Source organism: Lampetra planeri, chromosome 43, assembly GCF_965212315.1.
Source record: "Lampetra planeri chromosome 43, kcLamPlan1.2.h2, whole genome shotgun sequence".
NCBI classification, from domain to species: domain Eukaryota; kingdom Metazoa; phylum Chordata; class Hyperoartia; order Petromyzontiformes; family Petromyzontidae; genus Lampetra; species Lampetra planeri.
In genome coordinates, this window is record NC_136149.1 from 2,068,783 (window position 1) to 2,085,551 (window position 16,769).

Sequence of the window (16,769 nt, forward strand, 5' to 3'; positions counted from 1 at the left end):
CGGTGCCGATGTGTGCTGGGAAATCTAATAAAGGGGCGGGGACAATCGCGATGTGGGGGGTATCAGGAGAGGGGCGGGGTATAAGTAAAGGGGCGGGGGCTTGTGGGCGGGGCGGAGGCTTGTGGGCGGGGCGGAGGCTTGTGGGCGGGGCGGAGGCTTGTGGGCGGGGCGGAGGCTTGTGGGCGGGGCGGAGGCTTGTGGGCGGGGCGGAGGCTTGTGGGCGGGGCGGAGGCTTGTGGGCGGGGCGGAGGCTTGTGGGCGGGGCGGAGGCTTGTGGGCGGGGCGGAGGCAGGGCCACGTGACGCGGACAGCATCAATGGCGGCTGATACGGGAGAAGTCGAGGCAGTTGTTGGCCGCTTAAGGTAAAATCTTCTGGGATGAGCTCGAAAACTTGCGACGTTTAAATCTTCGCCACGCAATAATTGCAACGCCGCGCGGATCTAAATGCACCGATTGAGAATGTTCTTGTTAAGCGCGAGACGCGCGCGGGAGCTGTCGGCACCGGCGGCGGTGGCCTGCGAAGAAGGCCTTTCATCCAGCAGTGGATCCAACACGGCTGGTCTTGCTGATAACAACAATAATTACTACATTTACCTCGCGCTATTCATCAAGGATCTCAAAGCGATGTACAGGATACAGCAGCAGCAACAGACACTCGACATGAATCTAAAATAAATACTCCTTGGGTCTATCGGTAAAGTCACATGTGAAGACGATCGATTTCCTGTGAAGACGATCGATCGCCTGCGTCGTGATCGATACGTCGTGATCAAAACGTCGTGATCTATTATTTTTATATCGACGTGACTTTACCGAAAGACCCAAGGAGTATGAATTCGTGCAGTCACGAAAGCTTTAAATCAAAATATAAAAACATTAAAAAAGATAATTTACTACATGAACTAAAAGTGTATTAAGCGGAAGCGTAAATGGATAATAGAGGGGTTTTTTGGGGGGTTAGATTGCGTAAATATAAATGTGTCGTTATATCCGCCACCACTGGATAGCCAATTAGTAAGGTTTGTCACGTAAACACAACACGCCGATTCGTTTACGAGTGCAGCACACGTGTTGTGTGTTGGAGGGCAAAGCCGCAACATTTACAACCCCTATATGATGAATAGGTTTTAAGGCGCATTTTAAAAATGTTCACAGACTCCGAGAGATCCATCTGATGTCTCGCTGAAGAGCCGTTCCGTGGCCTGGGGGCTACACGGGAAAACAATCTCGGTCACCCATAGACCGAAACCTCAGCCTACGGGAATGCTTAGAAGATCTGCATCATGCCCACATCTTAGGTACCTTGGGGTGACATGGGTGCAGTATTGTCAATGATTAATTGGGATGCATCAGCGATTTTGGTTATGGTCGCGTGAATTCTTTATAGTGCCGTAGTTACATATCGGTTTTACAGGACTCCCCTCCGCTGTTCTGCAACGTGTACTGCATGTGCGCCTTAGGGAGAGTGTTAAATGTGGTCAGGCCTAGGTTAACCCAGCATGGAGCACCTTTTATAAAAACGATGTGGGTTTGTCGCCTGAATTATGTATCCACACGTAACATTCTCAGGATTGACCGAAGCCACCGTTCACAGTTTCAGTGGGCCTTACCTGGTAAGATAAACATAAATTTCGATTTAAAGCTTTCGTGACTGCAGGGATTAATATTCTTGGTTCTTTCGGTAAAGTCACGTAGAAGGGAAATAAAAGAATAAAAATAAAACAAAATTCTCAGGACGTTTCAAATGTTCTTGCTGTGGTTTTCACACCTGATGATTGCTTGTGTTGCAATAAAAACCTCGTGAGAATTTTATTGTTTTATGTTTATTTTTTTGTTATTTTCCTTCTACGTGACTTTACCGAAAGAACCAAGAATGTAAGATTAACATAGTTTATTTTTTATATATTTTAAGTGATTTGTTTACCTTTGCGATACAGTCTTTGTATTGTTGTTACGTTCTGACCAGCCCCTTCTGGATGGACATCTATGAAAAAGAGCTTTAATAATAATTATTAATAATTATTATTAATAATAATGTACACTTATAAAGCGCGTTTCACCCAGAGGTCGTAATGCGCTGCACAGAGCTGAAAGTAAGTAAATAACTCGCGCAATTCTAAAACCTAATTTAAGCCACGCAGGCTCATGATTTAACCACAGGTACAAATACCCCCCCCCCCACCTGCAAAAACACATAACCAAATTAATCAGGAGAAAAGGCCTTTAAGTAAAAAAATTTGAATGTTTTTATATATATAACCGAGCGACTGAACAGATCAAATATTTGATGGAAGTGAATTTCACAGCTTGGGGCCAGCACGGGAAAAGCCCCCCAGATCACCCATTGAACGGAGGTTTGACATCGGCACACATCGGATTCCTCCAGTATAAATACATATTCTGATATTTAATAAGTTGGAATCCTGTCTCCTCGGATGGAGAACCTGTTCCTGCCTCGCTGCACTTGATGTGAGGTCAACTTGAAGCATTCGGGTCGATTGGTGATGGTGCGGTACTCACCGATTCACTCCAGACACTCACTTACCAGCGAGCGGTCCTTTCACTCGTCTTTCGCTGCTGCCACGGCCTAGTGGCTTTCAAGACTTGGTCAATAGAGGCGAATGGACAAAAACGTATTTTATATCTAGAGACAGAACAGAGGTGTGTAATTCTCCACGAGACAAAATGAGAGTGTTTTTTTGTATTTTCAGTCACAAATGCTACCGGGCCTTGCTGAGGAAGGAAAAGCGGCGGAGGAAGCGGCAGGACCTCGCCAGGCAGCGCAATGAGGGTGAGCTGTCATGTGGGGTGGCCAGGTCACTTTTGAAAAATAAGTTAATATCACCGTGGGCTTTGTCTCGTAGAATGTGGATGGATTGGTGTTGTATTTGTATGTGTTTGGGTGATTTGTTTACCTTTCTTATACTTTGCACTATGATCGTGTTTTTGTATTGTTGTTGTCACGCTCTTACCCGCCCCGACTGGACATCTGTAAAAAAAAAAGCTTTATAGCTTATCGGATTCCTCGAGTATAAATAAATATTCGGATTCCGATTGCGGTGGGGCTGAAGTTTGGTGTCTCACTCGCCAGCAACTCCTGATGCCATCGAATGGATTACCATAATGTTTAATCGCTTACTTAAATAATAAACAACGCATTCGAAACAGACCCAAACATTGTATGTCCTGGCTTTGACATTCCTCAAAGACACTGGTGTACCATTAGCCACATTAGAACAACAGGCTGATACGGCACCACAGCTTCATGAATGAAAATGTAAAAACAAGCCACATTACTTGAGTGCGATTGTGACCATGTACCCCAAACTGTGGACCATATAGTTTAACCACTGTAGCCTGTGCTCCTTCAACAGAAGAATGGCAGCATTACACCAACTCTCTCATGAAGTCATCTGGTCGCCAGCAGACCTCGACAATGACATTTAGCTCCTAAACTTATCGCCATACGCTTGAGTAGAATGAATTGTTTTACAAGTACCATATGAAAGAAGGCTCGCCAGTAATGTCGAAGTGTCTCCTTGGTTTTAGTAGTAATATTTAGCAGTTATATATCATAGAAAAGCCTCATTAAGGCTCAATAATCCATTCAGGAAGGTCCTGCCTTGGGGTGTCTGGCCAATTACATTTTCAAGGATGTTTATTATGTGGTAGGAAACTGAAGTATCTGGAGAAAACTCACACATTTGATAGTGCTTATCACCGAGAGCTACTGATGTAATGGTCGTAACCTGCAATGGTAATTAGATGTTTTGATCATAAAGTCACATTTTTGTATTTTGGTGTCTGTATTAAAGTTCATAGTTTATTCTATTTGTGATTTATAAAGCGCCTTTCACCAAGGCGCTTGCCAATGCTTATTAAGTACGGTACAAAATAGCTAAATAAGGATGGGGATAGTGGTAGCATTTACACTTTTTACGGAAACGCACATGTACCCAGCCTCCCTCTACAAAGGCGGGTTATTCAGGGTGGTCAAAAAGTATATGGCTCACATTCTGTCTACCGATAGCTCAGCCGCTAAGATGACACATTAATCAATGTCCCCTTGTTCTCAATGATCTGAAGCACTTTACCGCACTTACCCTGCCGTGTCTGTCAGTGTCAGTGGGATGTGAGGGCCCATAGTAGATGTACATTCTGCATGGGTGTAAGTATTTGCATCCCTCAGTTTCTGACAAAATTAATTATGAAGGAAAAAAAAAAGTAATGGCTTTACCCTTTCCGGCAATAACCCAGGTGTTAAGATGTTCAAACACCAAATAGACATCTATTGCAAGGCATCAAGGTCCTATAGATAATATGAATTATCATTATTAATTTACCCAGGAAAGCCACACTTAGTTCGAATATTACATGGGAAGTTTACCAATGTTTGTATGTGTTTAGCTATGGGAGGAAACCCATTTAGAATAAGAGAACATATAAGCTATGAAAAGATAAGAATAGGTTTTACCCTTTCTGGCAATAAAACAGGTGTTAAGCTGTTCAAACACCAAATCGAAACCTTTTGCAAAGAATCACGTGTGCATTAACCAGACGTACTTGTGGTGAACATGCAAACAAACATGCTCTGATCATAAAACATTTCAGCTCCACTTGGGTGCCCATGTCAGGAATTGAACCCAGGTCCTTCTTGCTGCGAGGCTGTGCCACCCTGACATCCCCTCTCTGAACAGGGGAGGAGGAAGAGGAGGAAGAGGAGTTGGACGAAGTGCAAAAGGCGAAGGAGGAGCGGGAGGAGCGGCGAATAGAGGCTGAAGTGTGAGTAATATCGGGTGTCTTTCTGACAATGACAGCACATTGTATAAGCAGCTACTTGTACAGCCCTTGTCAATCCACTGCCGGATGAGGGCTTCCCCCACACCGGGGGAGTTGTGAGGGTGACTTCACCTCACTGGTCAATGTGGGTTGGTGAGCACAGAAGTGGGAGGATCGCAGTACAGTTTGGAATTTTCCGCACTGCCCTCTGCCACCCACATCGTAGCACCTTAGCCTATAACACCTGTTGGATGCATTGTGGTCACCGATGTAGACACTATCCAGGCTGAAACGCCTGTTTTGTTTCCGACATCCGACAAGATCCGACACATTCTGAGTGATTTGGTCATCGGCATTGTTTAAACGTACACCCTCAAATAGCCCTGTGGTTCGTTAAACCCTGTTCGTTAAGCCTACGTATTAAACAGCCCTGTGGTTCGTTTACACTCGGATGCAGTTTTTAGCTTTTTGTTTTCTAGATTTATTTTATTGTTGTTCCCACACGTTTGTTTTATTTCCTGGCTTTTGATTCATTCGTTGCAGCCTTGCAATGCATTTTTATCGTGATTTTTGTTGTTTGTTTGTTAACCTGTCAACTGTGGACACCATAGAATGCGTGCGCACTTGGAGTGGCAGAAACGTGAGAGGCAAGCTCAGGAAGAGTTCCAGCAGCAGCAGGCGCGCACAGAGGAGGAGCGGCGACGTCGCGAAGAGGAGGAGGTTTGAGCGAGCGCTACCATCGTCGTCGTCGTCGTCATTGTATTCCTGTCTTGACTGGAGCGGTGGCGACAAACGAGGCAGAAAAATAACCGAGAATACGAATCATTGATTCCGTATTGAATTGGAATCGTGATGCCGAATTGTGACAGTATATCATATGGGGGGCGAGGAAGGGAAGGGGGGAGTGTGAGTCTAATAGCTTACTCTCAATTATCTAGGGTCGTAGGGTGAGGAGTGGCCCAAATAAAAATAACGTGGATAATGCAAAGCGTGTAAATCAGGCTCTAAAACACATGTATAGTATACCTACGTAAGAGTAGAATGCAGGATTTGGTGAAGTTGCATTGACCGTGGTTCCACAAGCAAGAAGAGCAATTCAACTCATCACCTTAATCAATCAACGCTGTGGCCTTAAAAAGAACAAGCATATATCTTCTTGGTTCTTTCGGTAAAGTCACGTAGAAGGGAAGTAATAAAATAATAAAAATAAAACATAATAAAATAATTCTCACGACGTTTCGGCCACAACGCACAGACCTGGTTTTCACCTGAGGACGGCTGCTTGCGTTGTGGCCGAAACGTCGTGAGAATTATTTTATTATGTTTTATTTTTATTATTTTATTACTTCCCTTCTACGTGACTTTACCGAAAGAACCAAGAAGATGAATCCCTGCAGTCACGAAAGCTTTAAATCGAAACAAGCATATACTTTAATAGGCAACGTTTCAGGCAATGGCCTTTATTCACAGTGCATAGAGGCCAGATAGGTTTGTTGTTGACAATGCGTGGAGTTTATTTGTTAGGAGAAGAAGAACACGTATTCTCTTGTTATTGCGTCTTAAAGTAATACGGTTACCGACATTTTGTGGTCGCATGGGCACAGCCGTTGAGCGGCTAACATTTAAACCGGCGCGCACGTAAAGACACGCCGTTACATTTCTTTCTGTTCACAAACACGGTTAATCCAGCCACGGCAAATCGAGAGGGTGGTAACCGTACGCTTGTGCTTGCGCGTGATTTCTGAACAGCGCAAGATTAAAGAGGAGTGGGAGAATCAGCAGGCGAAGGAAAAGGAGGAGAAGGAGAGGAAAGAGGCCGAGCGAAGGACGAGAGAGGTGACGCGCTTACGGAGGGGATAACAAACAAACAAAACTTTGATATCCTCTCTACAGAAAAAGCAAGCATCGATTCATCGTTTATTTGCCGAACAGGCAAAATCGTGTTTCATAAGTTGCCAAAGGTGTGAATAACCAGAACCAGGAGTGTTGTGTGTGCAACTAGAATTGATTCAGTCATATGGCTTTATCTGGGGCTCCCGTATGAGATTATAACCAATGCCTTTTCAAATAATTTGTGTTTGGTGTGTGGGAGGAAACTGGTGTTCGTGTACAGCTCTCTTGTCGACCCGCTGTTAGTTGTGGTCCTCCCCATGCCGTGCGGGTCGTGGGGGTTGTTTGACTGCACTTTAACCCGCTGGTCAGTGAGGGTTGGTGAAGGTGGTGAGCATAGAAGTACAGCGAATATCTTTTGCTCCTCTGCCATGTGCTGCCCATCACTTCTGGTTGCAGCATCGCATCTACTCTCAGACCCCCATTGGCAGTTATCCCCTGTGTTGCCCAAGGTGACTCGGCACCTCGCCTGCAAATGGGCATCGGTCATCCAGCCAGGGACAATGATTGGCACGTGCAATCCAATTGAGTAATTTGCGGGTATTTTTTTTGCGTTCTTCAAATTTGGAACCGTAACGCCGGCACACGGTGTCCTACCCATTTCAAATGACGCCGGGGCATCGTGAATGTTCGCTCGGAAGCCGGAGGCACGTAGTTACGCGCTGCCGCTGGGCCGTGCGGCCGTGATGGGGACGCGACGTGTCATCGTTGCAGCTTGCAAAGTCATATTCCTTAACCCCAGGCTACATGAAGGCTATGGCTGCACACCCCCACAAGCGAGACTGCTTTTCCAACGAGTATCTTTTAAGCACGCGGCACGGTTTGTTTCCGAACGCAGTTGCCTTCGATAGATTTGTTTGTGTGTTTTGAGCAAGTGTGTTATCTGTTGCAGAGGGTTTGGCATTGAAAGGGTTGGAGGTTTGAATTAAGACGTAACCCGAAAAACACAAACACCTCTTATTCTGCAGATATGCAACGAGGCTGTGTGTCTTTCGTTCCTGTGTGATATCAATTAGAAACTGTGTTAATGAGAATAAAAGGCTTTAATGTTACCGTCAGGGTTACTGTTATGGCGTTATAGCTACGCCATCCATTGACGCCGTTTTAAAACGTTAGTAAAATCACCTGCGTGCTATAACATTCTATACAAGGAAGATTCAAACCCATGCGCACACATCCTGCACCACAGCATTTGTGCGTGACTTCCGGACAAGGGGAATGTGTGTGTTTTTGAGTTGGGCGTTGAAGCGTTGTGTCGGTTAAGTTGTCTTAAACGAGCTGGAAGGTGGTCGTGGTGATAGTCCCTCTAAAGTAAAAGTGTCGAGGCCGCGTGACATCACTGCCCTGCACTTAACCTCAGCCTGCAGACAACGCTGTGTTCCCGGCAGACGGAGCGGCGTCGCCCCATCGCCCGCCTGCAAGATGCGCGCCGCCACGCTTCACCTCCCATCGCACTCCCCCTGCACTGCGTGCGTGTGTGCGTGAGCGCGTGCATGTGTGTGCGTGTGTGCGCGCGTGCGTACTTGCGTTTACTACCTCCTCGCCCCGCAGGAGGCCATACACAAACTGCTGGAGGACTCGGACAAACAGGTGGGTTTTCAGTCCAATGACATTCCACTTGTGTTCTTCCTTTGCTGGAATTGTTTCCCCCAAAATGATCTGGTCTGCCTTCCTCGACAGACACCCCCAATTATGGACCCCGCCAATTATGTGGGGTGTTCATCTTGAGATGCGGTTGTATTTAGATCCTATAGAAATGCACATTCGGTTTTGTTACCCAGGTCTCTTCGCAATATGTATACGAGTACTGCTTTAGTGGATAAACCGCAGGCTACTGCAGGAAACTAATATGAAGAGGGGAGCTCACTCGGCTGCTTTGCCTGGAGGAACCTCTAGGAAGGGGACTCGCTGTGGGGGCTTGTGTGGGAGCTTGGAGAAAGGAAGGAACGTAGGGGGTTGGCGCCGGGGGTGGGGAGGGGGTGAATGCTGCTTTGTGCCGTCTTGGTGCCCGCCACCACAATTGCCGTTGTTGACGTTGTTGTTGACGATGTTTACATTGTTGACGTGCAGGCGAAGGGGCGGGGTGCGGGCGAGGACTGGCGCAACCCGGATGCTCCCAGGGACTACGGCACGGAGAGGGACCGCGCACACTGCCCCTTCTTCCTCAAGACCGGTGCCTGCCGCTTCGGAGACAGGTCTCCCACGCCCGCCCCACTCTTCGGGCAACGCAATGAATCCACATTGCGTTGCGCTTGTTTACGCAGGAAAATCTCCCTAAGTCTCATGACTCATCTTCAGGAGGGGCCCTCTCCAGTTTTCGCAGTATGGTCGTTTTATATAATTATGGTCGAGTAATTTTGCGGCACAGTTGTAAGCCTCCCGTTTGTATCTAATTCCTACATTTGGTTGTGAGAATCACTTGCGTCAATGATCTATTGTTTTGGATGAATGCCCATCCTGTAGCCGCATGCCACGTACACAGCGAGGGCAAAACACATCAAGTCGTAAATCAAAATCGAGAGCCCCAGTTTTGTGACACTTTGTCCACCTTGTTCTTGATTCCTACCTCAATGCAGGACCCCCCCCCCCATCAACGAATCCTGAGCCCATTGAGGCTTTTCCTGAGTAAAGGGGACTGCCCATCCACAGCGCTGGAAGCTTAGCGCCTGACAGTTGACGACGGGGGACGGCATTGCGGGCCACTTGGCCACAGGCATCGATAGCAGAAAATGGTAAAGGCGCAGCCCTGCAATTGCTTGCTCAGACGACTGCAGGCAAAAGAGCTTCCACTAAAAGGGGAGCTCTAGAGAGCCCCTGCAGAGGATATTTGGCCTGCTCTTCCACGCTGGCTTGGAAAAAATATGGGTGTACCCACACTTTACCCCACCACACACACATGACCTGCTGATCAACTGTCTGAGCTGTACAGATATCCACTGCTGAGTGGACAAGTCGGGGGTGAGGGGGGGGGTGGAGAGGCCCAGCAATGATTCTGATATTCACCAATGATGTTAGCCACGGCCAAGAATTTTACTCTGGGAATTTAAGAAACAATTACTTACAGGGACGGATCCACTTGTATACGCCACCAATGACGTCCTTCTGATCTCCTTTGTCTTAGTATTCTGAGGTCAAGGCTCCGTTCCTGGGGTGATCGGACTTTTGCCAGTGCAGCCCCAAGACTATGAAACGCGTTGCCTCTGATAATAAGACAGTCAGAATCTTTAGTGCTATTTTATTCTGCCCTATAACCTCACCTCTTTAAAAAGGCCTTTCCCCCATAGTTTTGGCCATTTATGCTGGCTGTCTTATTTCCTGCTTTCCATCCACGGCGCCTTGGGATCCTTGAATGAAATGTGCCTTAGAAATGTAAATTATTATAAGTGTTTCAACTGCTGCTCCCCGGCTATGGATCGTATCACGCCAGTAACCTCCGGATCGCGAGTCCAGTGTGCTAACCGTTACAGCGCGGCAGTTGCCTGTATTGATATCCGTAACCGAGCTCCTCCCGTTAACCCGCCCGCCCGCCACCCCCCGCAGGTGCTCGCGCCTGCACGTGCGCCCGTCGCGCAGCGCAACGCTGCTGCTCCGCTCGATGTTTGCTCCGTTCGGGCTGGATCAGGCTCGCTGCGACGACTACGACTCGGACGCCGGCCTGGAGCTTGGCGACGACGACCTCCGCCGCCAGTTCCGCGACTTCTACCGCGACGCGCTGCCCGAGCTGCGTCGCCCGGGCCGCGTGCGCCAGTTCAAGGTGCGGGCGGCGCCGGCGGGTTTGAAGTTCCGTACCGCGGGCTCGCGGTTGCGCGCACTTGCGTGTGCGCTTGCGTGCGCGCTTGCGTGCGGGCTCGCGGTTGCGCGCACTTGCGTGTGCGCTTGCGTGCGCGCTTGCGTGCGCGCTTGCGTGCGCGCTTGCGTGTGCGCTTGTGTGTGCGCGTGTGGTGTGCACGGTCGGTGATAGCCACCCCACCCCCTCGTGTGCCGTTGCCGGCCTTCAGAGGTGCTCACTAACGGCACTTGCCCCAACATTCTTGTCAAGGCTATATGGGGGATCTTTATCTTTGGTGTCTTAGTCAACCCATGGTACCTGGGTCTGTTCCGTGACCTGCCAGCGGGCCTTGGACACTTCACGTGGCCTCAGAGTGCACCTAGCATGGCACAAGCGCTGTGGTGACGTCACCGCCACTTAGTGGTGAATGAGTTTTGGTGTATGGTGAAACGGGAGCGATTGTGTATTGGTTAGCGCACTGCACTAAAAACCCAGCGACCCGAGTTCGATTCCGGCTCACGGACACCAACACTTGTGACGATTATCTGAACCGGTCCTTGGCCTCCCCTAGGTCGACTCACCCTCAAATGAGTACCTGGTGCGGTGTGTAACCATTTCCACACGGGAGACAAAGACGGCCGGGTGTGGTGCTGGCCAACCTCCCCCTCGTGTGCCGTGCCCGGCCCTCATAGCTGCTCGCTAACAGCACTTGCCCCAAACAGTCTGTTACAGGCTATATGGGGGGGGGGTCTTTGTGCATGTCATGTCATAGACAAAGATCCCCCCTATAGACTTTGACAGGCTGAAGGGGCAAGTCCTATGAACGAGCAGCTGTGAAGATCAGCACAACGCACAAAGGGGTGTTGTGTCCAGCATCATGCCTGGCCGCCCTTGTAGCCCCAGTGCTAACGCTTACACGATAGGCACTTATTTAAGGCTGAGATGACCTCGGAGAGGCCCAGAAATGATTCTGGTATTCACCACTGATGTTAGCCGTGGCCAAGAATTAAACTCTGGTTGTCGGATTCGTTATGCAATGTGAGGAACGGTAGTGCAGTCATCAGCGCACTGCGCTACTAACCTGGTTATCCGAGTTCAATTCCGTGGCGATTATCTGAACGGGCCATGGGTCTCTCTTGAGATCAACTAAGCCTTGGCAGTGGAACTGATATTTTACTATTTTTTTATTCTTTCGAGCTGAAATATTGCCAACATGTGTTGTTGGTGACCATGCTGAGACCATACACTCATGAGAACCCAGTTTAATCGCTCGCAGCTGCCTCGATTGAAACCCCAGACTCTGAGCGGTGCCAGCTCAGCCCTCTGACCTCTGGGCTACCCGACCATCGGTGAGCCGATTGACTGTTTCCTCGACGCAACTGTTCCACTGGGTTCGCGCTTCTTCTGCCGTGCGCAGGTCAGCTGCAACTTCGAGCCGCACCTCCGAGGGAACGTCTACGTCCAGTACGAGACGTGAGTGCTCCACCACTGGTCGTCACCCGGCTTCCTGCCGGAGAGAGTCCTCGTAAAGCAGGGCGCAACGCAAAACAAGTTGCCTTGTCAGAGAAACCGTGCACACGCCTTTTGTTTGTTGTCCTTCCCCCGCACCTCCGATTAGCACGGTTGGCTACGTACGGTGCGAAAGAAGTTCTACGTATAAACAAGAAACGTTCACATATCTGCAAACAGTCCTGAAACTTGCTCTGGTTTGTTGTCTCCAGATTTTTGGAAACACTTTGATCAATTTGGCCAGTTTTCGCTCGAGTTAATCCATAACAGTAACGCAAGTTTATTCTCCGTGTTGGCACATTGGATAGTTTTTTTACGAGAGTTACAGTGCATGAGATGCCGTCGATCACAACGATGAAGATATGACATCGGCTTTTGTGTGCGCGTGCGAGATTGTTTAATCGCAGTATCTGGATGGATTGCGACGGCTTGGGAAGGTCTTCACTCAGCAATGGATAGCTCCTTCGTGGCTCTGTACCATCCCGAGAGAGCTTAATTCTCTACATTTGCGCTTGCCATGGCAGGGAGGAGGAGGCCGTTCAGGCCTTCCAGATGTTCAACGGCCGCTGGTATGCAGGCCGCCAAATCAACTGCGAGTTCTGCCCCGTCTCACGCTGGAAATCGGCCATCTGTGGTAGGAGAACGCACGACTTTAAGGCACCAGACACCTCCACTGATGTAATAGTCGGACTGGTGAACCGCAGAACAGGTTAAGAGCTGTTCGGAGTCAGTGTTTTTCAAGGGAGACTTGAATTTAAAAGATTGGCAAAGATGCCATGACACATGGATCAGACACGTGGTCCCTTTGACGAAAAAATTGGAACAGAAGAATTGCACAGGAGATTTGAGATGCATGCTGGATATTATACTGAGACAAGCACGGGGCATTCACGTCGTACTGACTGTTAAGAAAAGTGGGCCTGCAAAGAACACCACGAGAAGGAATATGATGCCTGACGAACACGCCTGGTTGTGGAATGACGGTGATCAATGCAAACAAAAGTTAAACGGTAAACGCAGCAAATCTCGTTCCTTCCTCAGGGCTCTACGACCGCCGCCGCTGCCCCAAGGGGAAGAGCTGCAACTTCCTGCACGTGTTCCAGAACCCAGGCAACGAGTTCTGGGAGGCGGACCACGATCTCGAGCCGCGATCTCCCGAATCCCACAGAGGAGGCACCGGCAGCAGCCGCCGCGACCGCACCCCGCCTTCCAATCGGCACGACCGCCAACGACGCCACCGCTCCCGCAGCGCGGAGAGAGGCTCCGCCGCCGCCGCCGCTTCGTCGTCGTCGTCCTCGCTGCGGAGGGGCGGCCGGACGTTGCCCAGCGCGGAGCGGACGACGAGGAGGGACGACGGGAGGTTGCGCTGGAGCGAGCGCAGGAGCGAGCGGTCGCCCGCAGAGCGACGCGCGAGGTCGAGGAGTTGGGGGCGATCGGAAAGGTTTGAGAGGTCGGAGAGGTCGGAGAGGTCGGAGAGGACGGAGAGGTCGGCGAGGATGGAGAGGTCAGAGAGGTCACCCAGTGGTGGCAGCAGGAGGAGGTCGCCGGGGACGCGCCGGGACAGCTCCTCGCGGCACCACGGCGAGAAGAGGGACGGGCGACGCTCGGGGAGCAGGGAGTCCCGGAAGGACGACAAAACGAAGAATAGAAAGAAGAATAAGAAAGAGAAGAATAAGAGGACAAAGGAGGAGGAGGAGGAGCGGCGGGAAGGAAGTCGGCACCAGCGCAGGAGTGAGGGGCCGAGCGGAGTTGAAGAGGCGTCGATCGGTACGGAGACGCCGCGGGAGCCGGTCAAGATGGACCCGCCAGGGACCGTCTCGGATGACGGGCTGGTTCCGGGCGGTAGCGCACCCACCACCAACGGTTGCGGTGGAAACGGTGACCGTGGCAGCGGTAACCACGGTGATGAGGAACATGCGGAGGAGGGGGAGGAGGCACCACTGCGGCTGAACGGCAGGTGAGTGGGAAAATATAAATATTGGGAGGTGAACGTGAAGGCAGTGGGGACTGATTCACTTAGCAGTGGAGAGAGGATGGCTTGTGGATTTAATTAATGTAAAATGTTTCACTTTTGAGTGAAAGAATCGCTTATAATGGTTAGTTACTACAGTATTTGCATAATTGTTAGACTATGTTTAAGATGGTGGCATTGCATGTAGAGGCAGCAAACGCAACACATAAGCAAGTAAAAGACATCACACTATCAGAAGAGGCAATGTTCGAGACTAACAACAGGACTGGCAGCCAAATGAAGGACCCTCCCAGGAGAGTGTCCACCCCGGAGACGAAACATCTGTGAAAAAGAGTTTGAGATTTTGACTTAAAGCTTCATAGCTCATCAGATTCCTCCTGGAAAAATATTCTGATTCTGAAACGATGTAATCGGCTTGTGCACTGAGACACTTCTTTTTGGTTCTTTCGGTAAAGTCACGTAGAAGGGAAATAATAAAATAATAAAAATAAAACAATAAAATAATTCTCACGACGTTTCGGCCACAACGCAAGCAGCCGTCCTCAGGTGAAGAACAGGTCTGTCGGAAAGACAGCGTCTGAATTTAGACACTGAAGAACAGGTCTGTCGGAAAGACAGTGTCTGAATTCAGACGCTGTCTTTCCGACAGACCTGTTATTCACCTGAGGACGGCTGCTTGCGTTGTGTCTGAAACGTCGTGAGAATTATTTTATTCTTATTATTTTATTATTTCCCTTCTACGTGACTTTACCGAAATAACCAAGAAGATGAATCCCTGCAGTCACGAAAGCTTTAAATCACTGAGACACTGTTGTATCGCGAGTCTGGCTTTGAAAGGCCTTCGTCCAGCTGTGGATGGACCGTGGCTGTGACAGTTCACACCCCACCTCCCTCCCTCCAAACTTGCCCACATGATCTCTCTCGCGCAGCGATGGCGTCTCGGGGGAGCGCGGAGCGGCCGATGTGGGAGTGTTCGCGACGTCGCCAGAAGACGCCGCGGGATGCGAGAGATCGCAGGTCGCCGAGAAGGCGCGGCAGGAAGAGGATGTGAGCCGGGAAGTGGATGACACCGTGCAGTGGATCCTTGAGAGTTGACGTCAATCGTTGTTGATCAGCCACTTCGCGGCAGTCAAGGCCCCACCACCCCCCTCCCACCTTCCTCCCCACGATTCGATAACTCTGCAAGATTCAAATCAAGAAGCGGTCCTTAATTAGTTTTGCCACTTGATGGCATTCTTATTCTTTGGTTCTTTCGGTAAAATCATGTAGATAGTCAAAGTTACAAAAATAAAGTGAGTAAAAATACCACGACGTTTCGATCGCAACACAAGCGGTCGTCATCAGGAAAAGGGGTTATCCTCTACAGGCAAACTGTTTACAAAGGTTTGGAGATGGGCGTAGCCCAAGTGTATCAGCAGTACCAACAGCATGGGCGGGGCACCAATGCCAATGCAGCAGCAATGCCAATGCAGCAGAGGGCCACCAGGAAATCCCTGCACCCCGCTCCACACACCACACTGCTGACGGTGGAGGTTGATTGACAAGAAAACACAAGTCAAGTCATGACCCAAAGTGGTTGATGACATCTTTCCAATGATTGCTGAGTCTATAACCATCCTCTCACGTTTTAAGTAAAAATTCATTTCCATTCTGTTTTGTTCATCATATTCTCCCATTTCCCATTCGTGCCAGGAACCCAATGTAACGTAAACTTATCATACGCGTACAGTTTTCCACAGTTTTATTATCCCCATTGTGCTGCCGATGTTGCGTCACGAGATGGCGGCATCCGTGTGAATCTCTCGAAGCAGAAGCAGTGCCGCCACCCTTGTTCGGGGAGCTGGATCTCGTCCTCAGATCTCTGGTCCACACACCCCAGGGGGCAGCACTTTCCCATCCACCTTTGCCGCACAGAATGTAAGCTATTGATCGCATGACCAGTCAAACTGATGTATTTTTTTTCTTACAAATTACATTTTTGCCAAATAAAGTGCAGAATCAAACGTCACGTGATTTGTTTGTGCAGTCATCGGTGACCAGGCTGAGACTCTCTCAACCCGCTACTCTGGAGAAATCCGGTTTAATCACGACTGTACGTAGCCAACTGTGCTAATTGACTGCCTAGATTCCAACTTGGTCTCAGCGGTGTCAACTCTGCACTCTGACCTGTGAACCAATCATATATTCATACACGGACAATTGGATCCATGCATTGCGAACCCCTTAGTATAATTTTTTTAATCGATTAATTGATACATCGTTACCTAGGTTGTGATTCGCAAATGATGCCAGGTATGTAAGTCCCACACTGCATAGAATTTGTGGTGCATTCAGCAGGAAGAGTGATTTGCTGTGTTTCTGGATCCCATTAAGGTTGATGTAAAGTTTGACATCGCGATGGAATTCGTTTTTCATCCACTTCTGTAGATAAATGCTCTGTGTGTGTTCATGATGACATTGTAATATTATTCTCGGTCAATAACTGAATGTGGCTGTTATAATTTAAAGGTTGTACAAATTGTGTATTAAGTTTTTTTTATTTGTGTATTTTTTGTGAATGCCATGAATGATTTTTTTATAAATGTTAAAGTTTACAACGAGCAAAATCTCTTAAACTGGATTCGTTTATTTCCATCGTGTTCAGAAAGAATGTACAACTCGTTTATTATGAAATCTTCTCGATATTACACGCTCTCAATTTCACCACCACGCACATCGCCTGACTCGCTGACTTGAAACAAGATCACGGGAAGTTACCATAAAGAGGTGGCCACTTTTGTGTCCTTGCACAAAGCCAGAGTTCAGCACAAGTTGAACTTCATTGAATTGCATTTTGATTTTGCGAATAT

The 16,769-nt window shown here is 48.8% G+C and overlaps 1 protein-coding gene across 2 annotated transcripts; it reads left to right on the forward strand.

The window, feature by feature from the left end:
• The first annotated feature begins 209 nt into the window (after window positions 1-209).
• On the forward strand, window positions 210-16,526 carry ZRSR2 (zinc finger CCCH-type, RNA binding motif and serine/arginine rich 2). 2 transcript variants are annotated; one of them, XM_078614008.1, is made up of 13 exons: window positions 280-363; window positions 1,157-1,299; window positions 2,713-2,792; window positions 4,699-4,783; window positions 5,392-5,500; window positions 6,530-6,616; window positions 8,222-8,260; window positions 8,741-8,865; window positions 10,211-10,424; window positions 11,857-11,912; window positions 12,473-12,582; window positions 12,990-13,905; window positions 14,850-16,526. In XM_078614008.1, exons 2-13 carry the CDS (start codon window positions 1,265-1,267, stop codon window positions 15,013-15,015), a joined length of 2,022 nt encoding a protein of 673 aa, XP_078470134.1. In that variant the 5' UTR covers window positions 280-363; window positions 1,157-1,264; the 3' UTR covers window positions 15,016-16,526. The 2 variants fall into 2 exon arrangements, with proteins under 2 accessions (XP_078470133.1, XP_078470134.1); XM_078614007.1 differs by lacking the exon at window positions 1,157-1,299 and having other exon boundaries at window positions 210-363.
• The last annotated feature ends 243 nt before the right edge of the window (window positions 16,527-16,769 follow it).

Bases quoted from the DNA above. Each gene is read 5' to 3' on its own strand.
- ZRSR2 (XM_078614007.1), top strand. From the start codon at position 317: ATGGCGGCTGATACGGGAGAAGTCGAGGCAGTTGTTGGCCGCTTAAG. The intron at 2,793-4,698 runs GTGAGCTGTCAT...CTCTCTGAACAG, and splicing joins CGCCAGGCAGCGCAATGAGG to GGGAGGAGGAAGAGGAGGAA. The intron at 4,784-5,391 runs GTGAGTAATATC...TGGACACCATAG, and splicing joins CGGCGAATAGAGGCTGAAGT to AATGCGTGCGCACTTGGAGT.